The sequence below is a fragment of the Hoplias malabaricus genome, chromosome 1, assembly GCF_029633855.1.
Source record: "Hoplias malabaricus isolate fHopMal1 chromosome 1, fHopMal1.hap1, whole genome shotgun sequence".
NCBI lineage: Eukaryota > Metazoa > Chordata > Actinopteri > Characiformes > Erythrinidae > Hoplias > Hoplias malabaricus.
In genome coordinates, this window is record NC_089800.1 from 90,270,354 (window position 1) to 90,292,335 (window position 21,982).

A 21,982-nucleotide genomic window follows, 5' to 3' on the forward strand; every position below is an offset into this window, starting at 1 on the left:
TACGCCTGTGTAAGGAGTTGTGGGCGTGGTTTGACGTCCATGTAAGGAGTTGTGGGCGTGGTTTGACGTCCATGTAAGGAGTTGTGGGCGTGGTTTGACGACCATGTAAGGAGTTGTGGGCGTGGTTTGACGACCACGTAAGGCGTTTTGGGCGTGGTTTGACGACCATGTAAGGCGTTGTGGGTGTGGTTTGACGACCATGTAAGGTGTTGTGGGCGTGGTTTGATGTCCATGTAAGGGGTTGTGGGCATGGCTGTATTTCCCTGTTACAGAAATGTGGTGTTTGAAAATCAATGCTGTTGTGTTCATGACACGCTGAGTTCTGGGCTTTTACCTAATGAGTGTATGATCAGAACTCCACAGAACCGGGTGTTTATTGTGGGTCATTAACCTGAGAAGCATGAGAGTGCTCTGATGAATAAAGACTATAGGTGAATAATGTTCTGAGACTTTCTAAAGCATCTCTAGTTTAAAAACAGGGGTTGAGCTCTAAAGGATGTCAGCAGTTCCCCCTGTGGTTCTACACGGTTCTCTCCATGTTCCGTGACTGATATACACACTTTATACTGAGGCATGCTGTGGTCAGCATAGAAAGGACACACACAGACACCATCTCTCTTCAGAAACATTCTTTATTTACATCAGAACGTGCTCCGGTTTCCCCTCAGAACTCAGACACTGTTCATCAGATCCCTCAGCAGCGCCGGAGCGACCCGTCCCCGTCCGGAGGCGTGGAGTAGAGCTGGAAGTCTCCAGGGTCCAGTCTTATATTGATCTGATATCAGCTGAGGGCACTGTGTGAGTTTGATCTCAGTCCGAACATTAATTTTCTGATTCCCGTCGCACCGCCGGCTGCAGAGGCTTTAACTCAGTCACTGAAACCTTATTAAAGAGCACATATTTAAAAAAAAAAAAAAAAAAACTCTTTTGTTTGCAAACACATGCGTTTCTGGCAGTTTCTTCTCTTTTAATGACGCACACAAAGCAAAGTGTGTTCCTCCAGTGCTCCCTGGCTGTACTCCTCCACAGACTGTACACATTCTTTTAAAAACAGGGTGTTTTCCATCGTTTATAAAATCAGATCATGACGATCGTGATGAGTCTAATAATTTATTAACCCCCCCATCAACACGACGCAATGAGAAACACCTTCACGTCTAAAGACATCCTGCTTCTCGCTGTGAGACAGAAAACATCAGACATCCGTCCATCGTTTAAATGCGTCACACCACGGTCACGTTTCAGCTCGGCATCAATCGAACGGCTCAATGTTCACAATCACCAACAACCAAACAATGCATGGACAAACATCACAGAGAAAAACGGCCAAACATTTCAGCTTTTAATCCACAGCAGAGCAAACAACTTCAGGAAACTCACGTGACTCACGTGACGCTGGAGAACTCAGGAGTAACTACAGTCCACTCAGGTCTGGATTCATCAGTTCCACTTTAGTCTGAGAATCGACTCTGAGTTTAATTCCTGGTTGTAATTTTGACTTCATCACAAATGTAACTTTATTCAGTTTAATGTAAATGTGCTGAAATGAATCGAGACAGTCCTGAGTTCTCAGATGTGAGAAATAATGACATTAAATTCATTCAGTCTTTTACTAGAATTAGAGTCATTTCACCTGTTTGAACTCTTTTACGGATTAAAAGCGAAACTGGCCGGAGACGATCCGCTGAACGTTACCAACGTACCATCAACATTCCTTCATTTTAATATTCATAATCTTATAATATTCATAATCATTTCATTTAAATATTCATCATTCTCATGTCTTTCACACTTTGGCGACTGGTGCATTTTAAATAATTCAAACAAACAAAGAAACAAACAAGCGAGGAGCGCTCTGAGATCTCAGAGAGAAGCGGAGTGTGTGTGTGTACAGTTTAAATGCATAGACTCCTGCGAGTGTAAATAAGAGCTGCTCTCTGAGTGACAGCCTCCTGAGCTTCAGAATAAAAACAGCGTCCTTCAATCAGGTCAAAGGTCAACACCAAAGATAAAAGAGCATGATCTCTTTGGGGCGGGGGAGCGAGGAGAAATGGAGAGATTGGTCTTTAGTATCAGAAACAGGCTATAAGTTTTTATATAAACATTTAGAGCCGAAACTCGAGCACCGTTTATAAACAGAGTCTTTAGAACAAAGTGTCCGCACCGAGACTCGAGACCACACCGAGCCAAACACCACCACCACATCTCATCTGATCTCAGACGAATCGTAACCGCGCAGTATTTAAATACAACACAACGGTACGCGACGTGTTTGTGAACGGGATCATGTCACTGTTTGAAGATAAACCTGTAAGAAGTTGTGCGGTGGATGACCTTATATGGACATGGATATGATCACATGACCATAGTGGGATGTTTAAATTGAGACACCACAGGCAGGAAAAATGACTTTGGTCCTGTTGGATTTTTGCATAAATTATCTCCACAACAATTAAACTTCAGATAAAACATTAAATACATAAAAAAATCTCGTATATTTATCACAGCATGTTCAACTTTCCACTGAGTTTTCTAAAGTTTATAACACGTCCACCCCCATGTTTCATAGTTCACTGTAGAACCCAGGGTTTCATTTCTAACAGCTGTGTCCTGTGTTCACATTCAGTAAATGGTGCAGGTTTTGGGAATAATTCACTTCTGAAACTCAGTTATTCTCACAATTCTACGATTTTTACCAGATTCCACTGCAGTTTCAGCCTCAGCTCCAAACTTCCTCTGCACCTCCACATTTCACAGAGAAGCTTTTTACTGCAGCATCCACCAGGAACAGAGATCACGTCTGGTTCTCGCTCACAAAACTGTTCCTTTCTCCACGTTTAGAACCAACACCGCGTTCACTAGAGTCTCGACTCTGAACCAGGGCCAGTTTCCCATAAACATCAGTGTTCAGCTCAGACAAACGGGGAGAGAGAGGGTTCAGCGCCATGAACCTTCTCTGTTCTGAGATGCTCTCGGGAAAGCTGGCCCCGATGGAGACGAGGAGGAGAAACAGACGAGACGCTGTGGTCCATGTGGGATTCGCTTTGTGTGGCCTCTCTGTCGTTACAATAGAAAACAACAAAAGAATAGAAAACAGACACAGAACAAGTTGCATTTACGGAGTGTTTAAAAACATGATACAAATCGGACAGCGTCCGAGAACACAATCGCTGACCTGGGTCTCCGCTTCAGTCTCAGTCTCCCGGATCAAAGCAGACGCAGCTGTGGTCTCTCCACAACTCTCCATTCCGTCTGTTCCCTTTCAGAAGCAGAACCAGGACATCTCTGTGCTTCCTTTACTGACAGCGTGGGGGAGGACACCCGGGGTTCTGGTCCTGGGTGGGACCCTCTCCTCAGGTCAGTGTCTGTGAGGAAAGAGTGGGGTGTTCTCCCTGTGTCTGTGTGGGTTTCCTCCGAGTGCTCCACTGTCCTGATCTGGGTGAAGTGGCTACAGATGATGAATGAATGAATGAATGTGCTTTATATTTTCCATCTTAGCAGCTGCTGCCGACGTAAATCCAGGTTCGACAGGAAACGCTGCGTTTGTCCAAAGGAGCTGAGTCTGATCTGAGAGCAGAGACTGAACCGAAGACACACACCTCCTTTATTCTTTCCTCTTTATCTTTTTTTGTTTCTTTTTCTCTTTAAATCGACAGGTGTTTAATGCTAGCACCGTGTGCACGTGAATATTTCATCGTCAAAAACGCTAAACCAGGACAGATACGGGACTGTCGCAAGGCACTTATTGTCCTTTTATTTATTTTAATCTTTTCCTTTTTGTTCTTCCCTCTGCTCGACGCTCTTCTCCAGCGCACACATTATTTACAAGCAGTGAAAGTGCAGTCCAGGCTTTTTCTCCTCTCGCGTTCCTCTCGCGTTCCTCAGGACAACGTCACGACTCTCCGACGGCCCCCAAAATCCACTCTAGAAAAATATGACGTCTGCAGTGTTTTTTTTTTTTTTTAGTTCAATGTTAATTTCATTTGAGGAATCCAAACACACACACACACACACACATGACCCCTCCTCCTTCCCAGGATGCCTAGCGGCGTCTGCAGCTGATGTCGAAGCAGGTGATCATCATCAGATGAGCTTTACAGAAGTTCACTGTGTTCTCCAGCCGCTCCGTCACAAACTCCAGAGCCTCCAGGTATTCCATAGAGTCCACCTCGAACACCTGCTGCAGATCAACTACACACACACACACACACACAGGTAATACATTTATACACACTCTTACACTAATAGAGTCCAACTTTTCTGGTTCAGGAAGAAGTTGATGTGGAAATATGCCAAACATTTCTAAATCAAGGTCTAGAAGGTCTTCGGTGGAAAACGCTACACGGGCCTCTCATTAATGACAGGGGTTCTGTATAGAACCATTAACACTCAAAGAACCTTTAGAACGTTAAGGATTTTCAGACTCATGGAAAATAAACAGTAAATGGTCCTATGTTGAGTCTTTAACGGCACAAGGATCCTTCTGCTGTTAAAACCTTGAAATCAAAAAAAAGCAGAACCTTTCTTGGTGCTGCACAGAACCTTTTCATTAATGTGTCCATGGAACCGTACACATCTGTGTTTCATGGATCTGAGGAACATTTACTGATGCAAAGAATCCTTTAAACTTGCAGCTGTGTTTTTGACCTCGGGTCTGTTCTGAACCACTGAGGAACCCTTAAAGAACTGAGAAGACTACAGTAAACAGCGGAGTCAAGAAAGAGACGTCAGGAAAGTGCAGACCCTCCACACACTCCTCTCTAACGCTCAGCAACAGCGTCTTCACAAAACAACAAACACTGTATGACTTTATTTCAAGGTCTAGCTCTCAGCGATTAATAAACTGTTCATTGACTCATTGTCTGTGACCCTTATCCAGTTCAGGGCGGCGGTGGGTCCGGAGTCTACCCAGAATCCCTGTTCTTAATCGACGAGCAAACTCACCTGACATTAACCCTATAGAGAACCTGTGGGGTGTTGTGCCTTGTACATCCAGTATCCAACCTCCAGGTTATTGTCTTCAGTCAGTGTCCCATTGTCTCATGTATGTCTCAGTGAGCTGCTGGTTTCGTACGTCCTGCACTTGTCTTCTGTTTAGTTTTATACTTAACTTAGTTGAAAGTAGTCTATTTTTTGTTAAATGTTACTGCACCTTGGAGAGGAGAGTAACGTACTTTCAGTCCTTTGTGTGTGTCCTGTACATGGGCAGAATTCACAATAAAACTCTCTTGACTCTTGAAGAGGAAGATGCAGTACACCAGACCCAACAGTGCAGAAGAGCTGAGGCCACTATCAGAGCAACCTGGGCTCTCATATAACACCTGAGCAGTGCCACAGACCGATCCACTCCACGCCGCGCCGCATTGCTGCAGTAATTCAGGAAAAAGAACTTCTAAATCTGTGAGGGTGAACAGAGAGCAGGGTATAATCTGTGTCCAGGGGGGACTTTTATCTTGTACTCACACTCCGTGGTCCATTTCTCCGGCTCCAGCATCAGGTGCTGTTTGGTCCGCTCCAGTTCTTCCTTCAGACCGTCGTATTTCGCTCGAACCTCAGAGATCCGCTGCTGCCGGTGCTCCAGGATCTTCAGCTTCGCACTGAAACACAACACCTCCTACGCAACAACACAACACAATCAGTACTACACAACACCTCCTACACAACAACACAATACAATCAGTACTACACAACACCTCCTACACAACAACACAATACAATCAGTACTACACAACACCTCCTACACAACAACACAATACAATCAGTACTACACAACACCTCCTACGCAACAACACAACACAATCAGTACTACACAACACCTCCTACGCAACAACACAATACAATCAGTACTACACAACACCTCCTACACAACAACACAATACAATCAGTACTACACAACACCTCCTACGCAACAACACAACACAATCAGTACTACACAACACCTCCTACACAACAACACAATACAATCAGTACTACACAACACCTCCTACACAACAACACAATACAATCAGTACTACACAACACCTCCTACACAACAACACAATACAATCAGTACTACACAACACCTCCTACACAACAACACAACACAATCAGTACTACACAACACCTCCTACGCAACAACACAATACAATCAGTACTACACAACACCTCCTACACAACAACACAACACAATCAGTACTACACAACACCTCCTACGCAACAACACAATACAATCAGTACTACACAACACCTCTTACACAACAACACAATCAGTACTACACAACACCTCCTACACAACAACACAACACAATCACACAATACAATCAGTACTACACAACACCTCTTACACAACAACACAATCAGTACTACACAACACCTCCTACACAACAACACAACACAATCAGTACTACACAACACCTCCTACACAACAACACAACACAATCAGTACTACACAACACCTCCTACACAACAACACAACACAATCAGTACTACACAACACCTCTTACACAACAACACAATCAGTACTACACAACACCTCTTACACAACAACACAACACAATCAGTACTACACAACACCTCCTACACAACAACACAACACAATCAGTACTACACAACACCTCCTACACAACAACACAACACAATCAGTACTACACAACACCTCCTACACAACAACACAATCAGTACTACACAACACCTCCTACACAACAACACAACACAATCAGTACTACACAACACCTCTTACACAACAACACAACACAATCAGTACTACACAACACCTCCTACACAACAACACAACACAATCAGTACTACACAACACCTCTTACACAACAACACAATCAGTACTACACAACACCTCTTACACAACAACACAACACAATCAGTACTACACAACACCTCTTACACAACAACACAATCAGTACTACACAACACCTCTTACACAACAACACAACACAATCAGTACTACACAACACCTCCTACACAACAACACAACACAATCAGTACTACACAACACCTCCTACACAACAACACAACACAATCAGTACTACACAACACCTCCTACACAACAACACAATCAGTACTACACAACACCTCCTACACAACAACACAACACAATCAGTACTACACAACACCTCTTACACAACAACACAACACAATCAGTACTACACAACACCTCCTACACAACAACACAACACAATCAGTACTACACAACACCTCTTACACAACAACACAATCAGTACTACACAACACCTTTTACACAACAACACAACACAATCAGTACTACACAACACCTCCTACACAACAACACAATCAGTACTACACAACACCTTTTACACAACAACACAACACAATCAGTACTACACAAAACCTCCTACACAACAACACAACACAATCAGTACTACACAACAACACAATACAATCAGTACTACACAAAACCTCCTACACAACAACACAACACAATCAGTACTACACAACAACACAATACAATCAGTACTACACAAAACCTCCTACACAACAACACAACACAATCAGTACTACACAACAACACAATACAATCAGTACTACACAACACCTCCTACACAACACAATCAGTACTACACAACACCTTTTACACAACAACACAACACAATCAGTACTACACAACACCTCCTACACAACAACACAACACAATCAGTACTACACAACAACACAATACAATCAGTACTACACAAAACCTCCTACACAACAACACAACACAATCAGTACTACACAACAACACAATACAATCAGTACTACATAACACCTCCTACTCAACAACTTTACTAACCACCTTGGACACCGTAGCAACAGCCTAACAACACTTTGGTATCCACCCGGGACACTATAGCAACAGCCTAGCAACAATTTAGTAACCACCTTGGACACCGTAGCAACAGCCAATCCTCACTGTAATGTGTCGCGTTTAGTGTTTACCTTGTTCCCGTTGGTCCATTTCCGGTTGAGCCGCTGGACGTCATCGATTTGGTAGACTTTGATCTCGAAGGGTTGGGTCAGCGCTCTGGGGGCGGGGCTCAGGGGGCCGTCCACCCATTGAACAGCCGGACTCACCCCCCCAGAGCCCACACCACTCACCACCCCAGCAGACGGCTTCCTCACCGGGGACGAGTCCACACTCACACTCGGGGCCACTCTCCGCCTCAGAGCCCCTGAGAACACAGATACATCCAAAAGAAAACAACAACAAAGACCAAAATCAGATTCAGATTCAGAAGTACTTTATTGATCCCAGAGGGAAATGGCTGTTGTTACAGTTGCAACCGTTTATTTAAAGAATAAACACTAATAATAATTTTAAAAAGAGAAAAAATTTAAACAAAAGAGAAATTTGAAATGTATGGACATTTACATTCTTAAAAATACAGTAACGTGGCACTGGCTGTGATTATAAATATAAAAAAATATTGTATAGATGATTGCAGCTCTGAATTATTGCACACATTAAGAGAATTAAATCACATTAGTACTGTAATTGTACATATGAACAGTGTAATGTGGTGTTGAGTATTGCACGGATGAACCGTGGTGTCACACTTTGAGGGAGGAGTTAAAGAGTTTGATGGCCACAGGTAGAAATGACCTCCTGTGGCGCTCTGTGGTGCATTTCTGTGGAATGAGTCTTGCACTGAATGTGCTCCTGTGTTTCATCACTGTGTCGAAGAGCAGCTTAGAAAGCACCCTCCCCTCCGACACTGCCACTGCGAGTCCAGCTCCACACCCACATCATCACTGGATCCATTTTTTAAGTCTGTTAGCGTCTGCTGCCCTCAGCCTGCTGTCCCAGCATGCAACAGCATTTAGGACAGCACTCGCCACCACAGACTCATAGAAGATCATGAGCATAGTCCGGCAGATGTTGAAGGACCTCAGGCACCTCAGAAAATAAAGACGACTTTGGCCCTTCCTGTAGAGGGCATCAGTGTCCCTAGCGCAGTCCAGTTTATTGTCAGTGTGCACTTCCAAATATGTGTAGTCCTCCACAGTGTCCACACTGACCCCCCTGATGGACACAGGGGACACCGGTGCTTTGTCCCTCCTCAGGGGAACACTGGAACATAGCTGTGAGGGTCACTGTGAAGACCCCTGTGAGTTTACACTTAGACCATAAGGAACATTCATTCAAATCTGTGGATGATCACAATACAAACTGTGAACAGCGCCCCACACTGGGCCTTTTACTTGCGGTGGGAACGCAACCGGACAGCAGTGGTTCCCAACATTTTCCCACAGTGTCTCGTTTTGTAGATGGGAATATTCTTGAGCCCACCACTTCCACCCCACTCTGACACACACACACACACACACACACACACACACACAGAGAAGCTTAATAGACAGTGCGACCACTGCAGTGCAGTGCGGAGAAGGTCACATATGTCCTAATGTTCTTACATGATGCTCTGATTCCCCAGAGTCCCCCAAGGAAGTGGGACTAGGTCCTGAGGCAGACAGAAACCTCAGACAGACCGTCTTTATCTGGTCAGAGCTGAGGAACGAGGTCCTCATTTACATACAAATGGACAGCTCCAGCAGCGGAGATATCAGTCATCAGACGGAAACACGGCGTCTGGTCACGGGTTAATCGGTTCCTCCTGGTTCCTTTGTGTGGGAAAGGAGCGTAAAAGGTCAAACGTCCAGTCGTCGCTGGACGTCCCTGAGGTCGATCCTTTGTCCAGAGGCTAGGGATTTAGGCCCTGGTCACATGGATCTGGACAGGTTCTATGTGTCCTGTGCCTGTGTCCTTCCTCTCACACAAATGTCCTGAGCCCAGGAGGATGGGCAGAGGGGACTCTCTAAAGCCTCTCAGCTGACTGTGTCCCAGGTTGTAGGTGATGTTAGGAGCCGGGGAGGAAGCAGTAACTTTGAGGGAGCTCAGAGCTGAGCCCTGAAGTGTGACACAGTAAAAATGGACACTGTCCCACAATCCAACGGGAAACGGAAAGGAAGGAGCATCTCACAGCTGAAAAACATTGCCCTACTCCAAATACTGCCCTACTTCTTACATAATGCCCTTCACAGATTATAAACTAACACTTCTACACTCAGACAGTGCACTAAATGTGAGACAGAGGGACGTGAAGTTTAAATCAAACATAAATTGTTTCATTACCTGACGTACAGTGCACTATTTCAATGCAGAATCTGTAATTTATGACCTACGCTGTGCACTATGGCATGTGGAGGGAGAGATTTGAGTTTCAGCCCTTGTTAAAACTGTAGGACAGCGTTCTAGCTTCAGTTTGGTTTGACGTACGTTGTCATAGCAATGCCCTGTCCTCCTGTGAGTAAGAAATGATGTAGTATGTCAATATTGTGTGCCGTGGTTTGCTGACATCACAACTGATATTTTCACAGATCTTTTGAAGGTTGAGGGTGAAAAGAGCATGTTCACATTAAAGTGTGGATCTGTCCACCAACCCACACACTGTGAAACAAGACCACAGTCAGTTCTCTGTGCGCTGCCTGAGTCTAAAAACACGGGATAAAACGAGCCGCTCTGATTCTGCTCCGCTTCTGACGTCAAGTGCAGAGACTTTAGAATGGCCCCGCCCCCTCGTCTGAGTCTGTCCAATCACAGCACTGGACCCGTGTTTATGTGAGAGCGCAAAGACGAGGTTAAACTCAGCAAAACAGACACAACGAGCGCGGAGAAATAAGAGCACTGAGTAAAAACGGAGAAGAAAGAGAACAGAGTGAAAACGGCTAAAAACCAGAGCTTCTGCTCCTCGCTCCTCACTGCTGTGCGCTCGGGGTCGGGGTGAACAGCGAGCGGCTCATTATCATTTAAAGGAACAGGTGCTGAAAGCGGGCGTTCTGAACAGGGGCTGTTTACACAGGGGGAGAACACTGCTGTGGGGCTCGTGGGGTTTGGACCAAAGCAGGTCACAGACGTTTCATTAAGAAACAGAACTGTGTTCCACTGTGGAGACGAGGGGGGAGTGTGGCAGGTTTAAGGTTCAATGAGGACTTTAGACTGTTTTAAACATTTTCCATGTTACTTTAGTGCACTGTACGTACACTGCCCTCCTCCTGCTGTACTCCATGCCGCAGTTCGTCGTTTGTGGAACGGCTCTTTTCTGCAGCGTGAGGAGCAACTTAATGTCTCTATTTGTTTCAGTCTTCACCAGAGAAACATGGAGAAAACTCTCCACCCAAGAACAAAGCAGCGTAGGAGACAGACTCAGGACTCAGAGACCACCCACAGGTTCCTCCATCAGCTCCGGCCTGTTTATAGATTTCTATCACAAACACACTCAGGAGAGAGAGAAAGAGAGAGAGAGAGAGAGAGAGAGAGAGAGAGAGAGAGAGAGAGAGAGTGACAGAGAGAGAGAGAGAGAGTGAGAGAGAGGAGAGAGAGAATGAGGAGGGAGAGAGAGAGAGGAGGAGGAGGAGGAAGAGGAGGAGGAGCAGACTGTTCACGGCCGCTCTGGGGTTTATTTAAACTCCATTTTTAAGATAAGAACTGAAGTCATTTATAAATCACCAGAGCTTTGGAAATAAACCTCGCAGAAGCATGTCTAACAGGAAATAAACCCGGAGCTGCTCGACCATAGCTCCGTAAACGACCCAGCCCTCCCTGCACCCCTGGGGGCTCTAAGCTACATCCTGCTTACGGACCCCCGCCCCAATCAAATTATATAGTAATGCAAAAATAACAGGACACACCAGTAATGAGAAATAATCTCTGAAATGAAGAGCTGGAGAGGGAGCGAACTGCAGGACCCCAGAGGGAGAAGGAGCAGTGAGGATCTCAGATTATCTAGATGTGATAATCTCAGACTGCCACAGTTGTAAAGAACAGGAGCAGAGTCTCACAGTAACAGCTGCTGCGTGTCGCAGCCGAGGCGATCAAACCTGGTTTAAAACGAGACGTGTGAACAAAGTCACACTGAGCACTGCCGTCGGTTCCTGTGTAAAGTACAGGCTCTGGGCTCTGTGTTTTTGTTTGATGTGGAGAGACAAAGTAGAAATGGAGACGTGGTAATTTAAATGTGATTAAAATAAATGAAACTCATGCGTGAGGAGAAATGGGGGACGTGAGTAAAAACACGATGAAATGGGCGCTGCATTTATTATCTCTGTCATTTACCATCTAATAAAGAAAGAAGAAATGGTTAGACTTCACTGACTCTAAGAGCCTCTGACTACGAGCTGAGTGCAGTAATGATGAGCCGGGGAGTGGGGGCAGAAAGAGAGAGAGGAGTGAGGGTGTTTTCAGACTGTAGCTCGGTTCCTTTGGTCCGGAACCAAAATTAAAATGATACACTGCTACATTTCACACTGAGTTTCACACTCAGTTCACACTGAGACCACAGTAAGTAGTCTTCAGAGTCCTCAGCTGGGCTTAATGCACTTCTCTGTGTTTTCACCAACTGGAAACAGAGTATAAGGTGCTAAAATGGATAAAGAGTCAAAGCAACGGCAGAAATTCCTCCACTTCCCGAATGTCCTCGGATCACTGTGTGTTTTTATGGCACTCCGTTCCCTCACAGTGAGATTATTATCACATCCTGGGACGCCCCGTATGTGGTTCGTTTAGACTGCTTTGCTTCTTATTGAGTTCACACTTGAATCGAACCACACCAGAAATTGTTTAGAAACGGGCTGAGACCCTTCTGTTCAGACGCTCATTCATAAGATTCATAAGAGAGCATTCAACACTGACTCTAAGGCCATTCACACTACCTCTGGCCTTTTCACTTCACGCTCCAAAATAATCCCTTACATCAGCCGAGGAACAAGAGCTGCATATAATGATTTTAAAAGCCCTGAGAACAGGAATCACGTTCGGTGACAGGAGAACCTCAGTGATGCAAAGTGGACAGAGTCAGTGATGCAATGAATTTCAGAGGAGTTCAAATGTATGCAAATTAGAAGCTAATTGATGTGGCGATAACCGGTGAGAGCTGGTGGTCTTTATTCGGCCAATGTGAACCTGTGATCCTTATATAAATCCTAAATATTTATTCCTACTAGAGATGGAAGGGTTCTGTTGGTTTCAGAACAGTTGCTGTGGGTTTTTTTCCTGTAAATAGATGTCAGCAATCACCAGTACACTTCATTCTATATGTGCAGCAAAGTACAGGGAGTACTGTGAAGTCTGTGAAACAATGGCAACAAAAGGTTACCTTGAGTGCCCACAGGACACAGTGACCTGTGAGACAAGAGAAAAATCACTGCCAGAGTAACTGTGTTGTTTGTACAGTGGTAATATTTCCATTTCCTGATCCTGAACATTAAGTCTTTTCTTACCTGTGTTGTTTCTCTTCTTTGAGTTTTTCAGACTCCTGCGTCCACTGACCGAGCCGCTGTTCTCACTCATAGAGTCCTGAGCCGAGGAGGCGCTTCCTGTCGCCTCACTGTCTCGAATCATGCTCTCATAACCGCTGCTGCCCCCGCTGTGATAGAACAGAGCAGTTTTGCCCATGGCTGGAGGCAGTTCTCCACTCAGGATGCTGCTGTTGTCACTGGCATGTCCACTGCTGCAGCGATGAGGCCGTCGAGGGGCGGTGATCTTGCTGTAAGGAGAAGGAAGTGTGTGGACGACTGGTTTTTCTTCCCCATGGAGGGTTCCTCCTCTTTCCTCTGTATCCGTGGCTCCTCGGCTGTGTCCGGCTCGAGCGCCGCTGCCCTGAAGGAGCTCAGAGATTCGTCCGTTCACGGCTCTGAGAGGCAGTTTTGAGGTGAGACCGAACCCCCTGCTGCGACTGAGAGACTGAGTGGACCAAGAACTCTGGTTTGGGTTCTTTCCATTAGGGGGCAGACTGGAGCTCCTGTTCACAGACTGTGGGAGAGACTTGGTAGAGAAGCTCAGAGTCTTGGTGCTAGATGTTGAAAGACTCCTGGCTTTGGGGCTCGCCATAAGGAGCTTGCTAACTGCCGAGATTTTGGACTGGCTCACTTTGGGTGACTGGGTTACATTGTTGTTGCCATTCGGTCCATTTGTCGAAGAAGATATGGAGCTTCTTCTGGGGCTTCTGCCAGCTCTGGGCATTGTGCTGTCCCTCACCACACCAGCTTTCCAGCTCACAGAGGTTAAGCTCTCAGCCCTCTCCAGGGAAAGGCAGTCATAGTGAGCACCATGGGATCTCCCGAGGGAGTTGGTCCTATTTGCCAGCTGCTCAAGTTTGGCACTGAAGAGACGACTACTCTCCAGATTTGGTCCTTTCTGTTTGCCATTGCCTCCCAGGTCCTCAGGTGTGCTGCCCAGAAAAGACAGGAGCTGGTTTGGAACCTGAGTACCTGCCGGATTGTGTTGGGGACTGGCTCTGTTCCTCTGATCAAGGCTCGACTTCCTAACAGGCGGAAGTGGAGGCATGCCTTTCTGTCGAGTAAAGAAACCCTGCCTTCCGGATGAGCCTCTCCTCTCCAGAGTGGCTCGAGGACTGCAGGGAGTGGATGAGGTAAGTCCCAGGTTTTGGTATTCTCCACTCGTGAAGCGATAGGAAGGGTCGTCCAGGCCGTCCTGCTTGTTGATGCGATGCCATCCCCTCGGAAGGCTTCCAGTCCTGAGGATGTCCGCTGAGTGTACAGGAGTGAGGCTTTCAGAAGTGGTGAGAACCATCTCACAGCCATCCACCACCCTCTTAAAGGAGTCAGGAGAACATGCAGCTTCACTGCTTGAGCTGTTTCTATCAAACACACACTTGCTCTTCACAGAATCAGAGCTTCTGTACTCTGGCTTCACATCAGAGACAAGTTCCTTAGGGTTGCCCTCATCTCCACACTCCCTTTTCATCCAGGGGTCATCAAAGCTGATTTCGCTCAAGAGAGGAACCGGGGGTGGTCTGGGGTCTTTGAGAGGAGAGTTCTTGGTGGATAAAGATACACATGATGAGTCCTGAACCATCGGTTTAACAGCAACACAAGGTTGAACTGTAATGTTAGTCTTGAAGGGGATAAAGCCACTCGAGGCACATAATGTTTGAACACTGGAGATTGTGACTGCGGTTTTTGTCATCAATGGAGATGTCTTGCTGGTTTTATACTTGTCGTTCACATCCTCAGTTTTGCAGAGATCACTTTCACTCTGAGTGTTGTGCTCTGTGATCTCTTCACTTTCTGCTTCCTCTTTAATTTCCAGGAGCTGAGCCTCAGCCAATGCCTCACTTTGCCCAAAGCACTGCTGTGCAACAAAACTATGACAAGACATCTCTCCATCACTTCCTGCGCTCATCTCGCTAATCCAGGAGCTGATGGAGGAGCGCTGGCTGGCTAGAACGTCCCCTTCCACCTTGCAGAGAGGAAGAAACTTGGTGATGTTTGCTTCTGAGATGGCGGCAGTGGTGGTGGAGACAGAAGTGTTGTAGCACTCCAGATCTTCACCAACGTTGCTGATGATACTCACAGGTCGTGAACCTGAGGCCAGGGCTTGCACAGAGCAGTCGCTGTTGAAGCTGATGATACTCACAGGCCTGTTGTTTTCAGTCACACCACTGACTGTCAGTTCCTCCACAAGAGTGAACCCGGACTCATCCCTGTTCATCTCTGAAGGTTGCTGCAGGGTGGAGCTCTTCTTGTTGTCCAAAGGTAGCTGGGGCACATCATCACAGAGAGTCTCAGCGGATCCCAAACTGTTTGAAGAGGAAGACCTCTTCAGGACCCGAGGACTCATGCCCACAGGAGACGTCCTAGCCTCAGGCTGGAGTAAAGACTCGGTGGAGGATTTGACCGAATCTCTGTGCAGGTTTTGTGAGGAGTTGGGTGGTGTGCTTGGCATTACTCCTTTCTGTGTGTACACCTTGCAGCGCTGAGATGGAGAGGAGGGAGGTTTGTATTCAGATGTTTTGGTCAGGCTAGCGATGCCGAGCCTCGGGGAACCCATAGAACGAGGTTTGCTTTCGCTGCTGCTTCCTCCACTAATGGACTCCCTGCTGTCATGCAGGCTGGAGCTCTTGGTTCTCTGAAGAGAAGTGAGCTGTCCGACTCCACTGCTTCCAGTCACGCTCCGGCTGGTGGAGAGCACACAGCTGTTTACTGACGACTGTGTCAGGCTTTCGATAATGGACTGTGCGATCTCTGCTTCCTCTACCACTTCTCTGATCTCCTCGAGCTGCTGGTCGTTTGAGATCCTCTTGGGAGAACCTGCCTTAACTTCTTGGCTTTGAGGTGGAAGAGGTTCTGTTTTAGAAACTCGGGCAGGCACTTCTTCGAAAGGGAACTTGTTTACCTCTTCGCTTCCATCAATGCACTCCAGCCGCTCTTGCAGCTCGGCAAATGTGTTACACTTGAGACAGTCCTTCTCCTGTTTACCAGGCTCTGCGCCCTCTTCAGGCACAGGAGGGAGCAGCTGCAGAGACTGTAGAGGCTGGAGAGGTGGAAGAGACTGCGAAGACTGGATTAAGGTCTGCATTGCCTGCAGCTGCTGATTTGACACAGAGTTCTTGCCTTGGTCAGATTTGTTCTTATTAAGAGAAGGAATAATCGGCACAAACTCTGGAGGACCTTCGTTGTCTGTGAGCTCCTTGTCTGAAAGTGCAGAACCATTGGGGCCGACGTAGATCACGGTGTCGCAGGACTGTTCGCTGCTGGAATAGTCGTCGGGATCGTTGGAGATGTGCAACAGCGGCATCTCAGTGTCCACCACATTCCTGGAGTGAATGGTTCTAAGCTGAGTTGGGCGTCTCATTCTTCCCTCTTCACACGAGCTCTCCCCACCGGAGGAACTGGACGTGTACTGCTGCAAAACAAGAACAGACTTAGATTAGATTTCCAAACACTGTCGGAATTCAGAATCTTTACTCAACAAGTACCAGGTGTTTAAGGACTTTGTTTTCATGCATTTATCCAAATTAAATAAAAACAATCACAAATACATTATTACAGTTAAATCAGAGCAAAAACAGATAATCTGTGAGTAAAAAATGTCTGTGAGTATTATGTACAGTTTCCACAGACTCCGCAAAACCAACTGGTCTTAAACTCACTGATAATGCTGATCCTGTTGCATCATCTCAACTCTTTAAAAACCTACAGTTTACCTTTGAGCGCTCTTTAGAGGTTTCCTGCTAAACTTTGGAACTAACTTTCTGACTGTTCTGCCATTTTCTTTAAGAAACATTTCTCTTTTTGCGGCATGCGACTGTTTCTTCTTCAACTTCTGGTGCGTTTTCCTCTCCCCAATGTAAAACACTGGTGGACTATTTGAAAGTACATTTAAATAAATACTCAGCCCTTCAGGGACACGTTGTCTTCTCTGAGCAAGAAACGTTCAATTTCCACTGCCTCTTCACAATGAAGTAAGAAAATCATGTGTTCCTCCCTTCCTTCCTTCCTTCTTTCATTCATTCATTCTTCAAGTGTAAGCACTTCATCCCGTTCAGGGTTGGGGTCTGAAACCTATCCAAAATCACTGTGTGCAAGGCAGGAACACACCGTGGACAGGGTGACAATCCAGAACCCCCAGAGGAAACCCACACAGACACAGAGAGAACACACCACACTCCTCACATAGTCATACGGAGAAAACCCACGTAGACACAGAGAGAACACACCACACCCCTCACATACAGTCATCCAGAGGAAACCCACGCAGACACAGGGAGAACACACCACACTCCTCACAGAGAGTGATCTGAGGAGAGGATCCCACCCAGGACCCCGAGATCCTGCAGCTGTGTGTAAAGACCAGATCTGTCTCTTGGAGAAAGTGTTTAAAAGTCCTGGTCTTTAGCTGTAATTGTTCTGATGTTGTGAGCTACTTCAAGAACAACAGGGTTACGATGTCACCTCCTTCTCAGTCCAGGTTTAATCACTTTATTTATCGAGATGAACTGAAACGGACCTGGTGTGAGGTAACGTTAACAGTCGCCACTTAACCAAATGTTCCAATAACTAGATGCTGATAACTGGAATCAGGCGACACCCGACACCCAGGCTCCACTCCTGTCAGCTCTGATCCCAGATAACAGAATGATTCTGGCCCAGGTCCGGCCCACACCCACTCCGTTTTCATGGATCATTTGCCACATGGAATGACGGCATTGGGTGGACACCCCTCTCCTCATCGTGAGCACCACATCAACACCAGACCAGGGCCACGTTAGCAGGGGTCACTGGCCGACACCCAGTCTGTGGGTCAGATGCGTGTGACGTGTGGCTGAGCGAGAGTTCGCAGCACTGACGCTCGAGCAGCGGGGGTTACTTCTAAACATCACCTCTGTGACAGTGAAGACACGGCGGGAGATGGTTTTACTGCAGACTGCAGTATTAAATATATATGTGCTCCCAGTACAGCACTTAAAGAATGTAGAGATTTATCATTGGACCACACCCATGTGCCACTCTTCCATGTGCAGTGGGTTTCAGCTGTAATTTAGATCTAAATATTCTTCATTTTGACTTTTTGATTTTTATGATATTTACATTGTTAATACTTTGTTACCTTTTTCTGCTTCTGAGTTCTCCCTTGTTCCTCTGCTGCTGTAACACTGTACATTTCCCTGCTGTGGGAATTTTAAAGATTACCTCATCTCTTTATTTTATCTAGTTTCTCACCTTCACTCCAAACGCCCCAGGATTTGTGCAAATCTTTTTTGAATTAATTATTATTGTAAAGGTCTTAAGGTATATTTGAAGTGGTCATTTATTCAATGTGTAAGAAAAAGCAGCACAACCACTATGTGTTTCTTAAAATCTGAAATCTTCCTCTAACCCTAGATCTAACTGTAAACTCCAAAAGATTAGAAACAGCAGTGTGTTGTGTGTGTGTGTAACACTATTGCTGCTCTCACCCACAGAGGCTCCGCCCACATTACTGTGACCTCACTGTCAGGATTCTGCCTGCTGCGTTCTAATTGGCTCTGTGTATACACACTTCTGTGTGTGGTTTTGTACCGACTCTGATTCTGATCTGACGTGAATCATAAAGATGGCCTCCCAAAATAACACGTCAGGCCAAAATAGCAGATTGCGATGTGTCCCCTGCATTTCAGGCACATTCCTTTTCCTGCAACAGCAGGCGGGTCTTGGCCACGCTGAGTGTGGAAAGACACCAGACTTTCGCTAGAGACTGTGACAAAGCGCGACTACCCTGTAGCTATCACATAACAGCTCTGTTTCTTCGATTCCTCTTCAGGTTCACAACAGGAGGATTGAGTGGATTTACTGAAACAGTGCCACTAGTGGACAGGAGTTGCCTTAGTGACCGTACAATTATTATGAATTATGATGAAATGTCAGCCGTTTTAGGACGGTTTGCACTTATTTTTGGAGACATTTACTGTCTGAGTCAATAATAAACACCAACCAAGGACACTTCACCAGCCAAACTACAAACTACCCACAAGAACAGAAACCTTCAGAAGATCAACACATGAACAGACAGAACAAGAAACAACAACAATGTGAGTCCAAGACAATGGGAAACAAAAATAGATCTATTTTAAAACCCCATTTCCATAAAAGTTGGGGCATTTTGTAAAATGCAGTAAAAACAGGAATCTGTGATATGTTCATTCTCTTGAAGTTTTATTTAAATACACAGCCATTACCTTTCCTTTAAATGACACTTTAATGGTTTGGGAACTGAGGATACCAATTGTTAAAGTTTAGTGAGGGGAAGTTTTGCTCGTTCTCGCTCGAGATAAGACTTCAGCTGCTCAACGATCCATGGTCACTGCTCTCTCTCTAAGAAGAAACGCTGAATTAGGCTTGGTGTTGTCCTGCTGAAATACACATGGACATAGTAAACTCCACTAGACCAGGAGAGGTGCTGGGTTTTGTCCCTGTCGCTGATAACAGCCGGGATGGTCCCTTTCATTATTAGCACTGAAAAAATTATGTTCAATTTTCATGAAAAATGTCTTTGCTGCAGAGAGTGAGGGTGTATCCTGAATATTCTATAAACTCTTCACTATTATTTTTCCTCTGCCCCAAATTGTTGGAGAAGACAGAGGGACAGGCAGAACACCCCCCCCCCTGCACTGAGACATGGAAAGGTGGGTGAGTGTAACCCTGTCACATCACTAAAGGAGAAACCAAAGAAGGTTCTGGCACATACCACACTGACTTTGGTTTTCTTCTTCTTCATGCGGAGAACACGCGAGGCGATCTGGAGCGTGGACAGCGTCTCTGAGAAGTTGCTGGGTGACGAGGAGATATGGGCGATCATGGTGGTCCGGCAGTTCATGTTCCCCAGAGACTCCCTCAGAAGCATCGTCAGTTTACTGTCCCTAAACACAAAAAAAAAAAACAACAACAATAACCTCAACAACAACAACACAAACAACAAAGATCTGGTAAAGTGCATGTTCCCCAGAGGCTCCCTCAGATTCCACGGAATTGTCTTTCATTTCACCTCCATATCTCTGTAGTTCCACTTTAAAATCAATATAGTGTCTATTTAATATCTCTCTAGTGTCTCCTTCATATCTCAGTATTTAGACCTTAATCTGTCTCTAGAGTCTCCTAAATGTCTCTGCAGTGTCTCCTCAACACCTCTTAATTTCCACCTCGATATCACTCTAGTGTCTCCTTCATATCTCTGTAGTGTTTTGTGGATGACCCTGAGGTCAGATGGAGAGACAGTGGAGACTGTAGCTCGTGACTCCTGCTGCTCAGATGTTTCTCCTGATAGAAAGAGTCCAGAAAAGTCCTCGAGCTTGAGTGGAAGTCTCAGTAATGACTCACAGTGGTGTGCTGAGATGAAACCCTCATGCCTCATTTTTCTCTCCTGTGTCTCAGTGTCTTCATGTCTGAGCTGATTCTTGTGAGCTTGAGATTTGCTGAGTTTGAGTCTGTGTCTGAGTTTGAGTCTGAGTTTGTGTTTGAGTTTGTGTCTTAGTTTGGATCTGTGTCTGAGTTTAAGTCTGTGTCTAGGTTTGAGTCTGAGTCTGTTTGAGTTTGTGTCTAAGTTTGAGTCTGAGTTTGAGTCTAAGTTTGAGTCTGAGTCTGAGTTTGTGTCTAAGTTTGAGTCTGAGTTTGAGTCTGAGTTTGAGTCTGAGTTTGAGTCTAAGTTTGACTTTGAGTCTGAGTTTGAGTCTGAGTTTGAGTTTGAGTCTGTGTTTGAGTTTGAGTTTGAGTCTAAGTTTGAGTCTGAGTCTGAGTTTGTGTCTAAGTTTGAGTCTGAGTTTGAGTCTGAGTTTGAGTCTGAGTTTGAGTTTGAGTCTGAGTTTGAGTTTGAGTCTGTGTTTGAGTTTGAGTCTGAGTTTGAGTCTAAGTTTGAGTCTGAGTTTGGGTCTAAGTTTGGGTCTAAGTTTGGGTCTAAGTTTGAGTGTGAGTTTGAGTCTGTGTCTGAGTTTGAGTCTGTGTCTGAGTTTGAGTCTGAGTTTGAGTCTAAGTTTGAGTCTAAGTTTGAGTCTAAGTTTGAGTCTAAGTTTGAGTTTGAGTTTGTGTCTGAGTTTGGGTCTGAGTTTGGATCTGTGTCTGAGTTTAAATCTGTGTCTAGGTTTGAGTCTGAGTCTGTGTTTGAGTTTGTGTCTGAGTTTGAGTCTAAGTTTGAGTATAAGTTTGAGTTTGAGTCTAAGTTTGAGTCTGAGTTTGAGTCTAAGTTTGAGTGTGAGTCTGAGTTTGACTCTGAGTCTGAGTTTGAGTCTAAGTTTGAGTTTGTGTCTGTGTCTAATTTTAGTTTGTGTCTGAGTTTGGGTCTGAGTCTAAGTTTGAGTCTGAGTCTGAGTCTAAGTTTGAGTTTGTGTCTGAGTTTGAGTCTAATTTTGAGTTTGAGTCTGTGTCTAATTTTAGTTTGTGTCTGAGTCTAAGTTTGAGATTGTGTCTGAGTTTGAGTCTAAGTTTGAGTCTGTGTCTGAGTTTGAGTCTGAGTCTAAGTTTGAGTTTGTGTCTGAGTTTGAGTCTAATTTTGAGTTTGAGTTTGAGTCTAAGTTTGAGTTTGTGTCTGTGTCTGAGTTTGAGTCTGAGTCTAAGTTTGAGATTGTGTCTGAGTTTGAGTCTAAGTTTGAGTTTGTGTCTGTGTCTGAGTTTGAGTCTGAGTCTAAGTTTGAGATTGTGTCTGAGTTTGAGTCTAAGTTTGAGTTTG

The 21,982-nt window shown here is 45.4% G+C and overlaps 1 protein-coding gene across 3 annotated transcripts in view; it reads right to left on the minus strand.

Moving 5' to 3' along the window:
• Nucleotides 1-621: 621 nt before the first annotated feature.
• kif26ba (kinesin family member 26Ba) overlaps nt 622-21,982 on the minus strand; it is a 67,245-nt gene continuing 45,884 nt past the window's right edge. The window contains exons 11-16 of one of the 3 annotated variants that reach the window (XR_010803794.1): nt 20,012-20,183; nt 13,264-16,690; nt 7,927-8,159; nt 5,464-5,614; nt 3,176-4,191; nt 622-3,057 (exon numbers count right to left, since the gene is read on the minus strand). Coding sequence is in view for 2 of the 3 variants with exons in the window: in XM_066675990.1 (XP_066532087.1) it covers nt 4,043-4,191; nt 5,464-5,614; nt 7,927-8,159; nt 13,264-16,690; nt 20,012-20,183 (4,132 nt within the window). In the remaining variant the exon portion in view is untranslated. Of the gene's footprint in view, nt 4,192-5,463; nt 5,615-7,926; nt 8,160-13,263; nt 16,691-20,011; nt 20,184-21,982 lie in introns of all 3 variants that reach the window. The other 2 variants (XM_066675991.1, XM_066675990.1) reach the window with 2 other exon arrangements.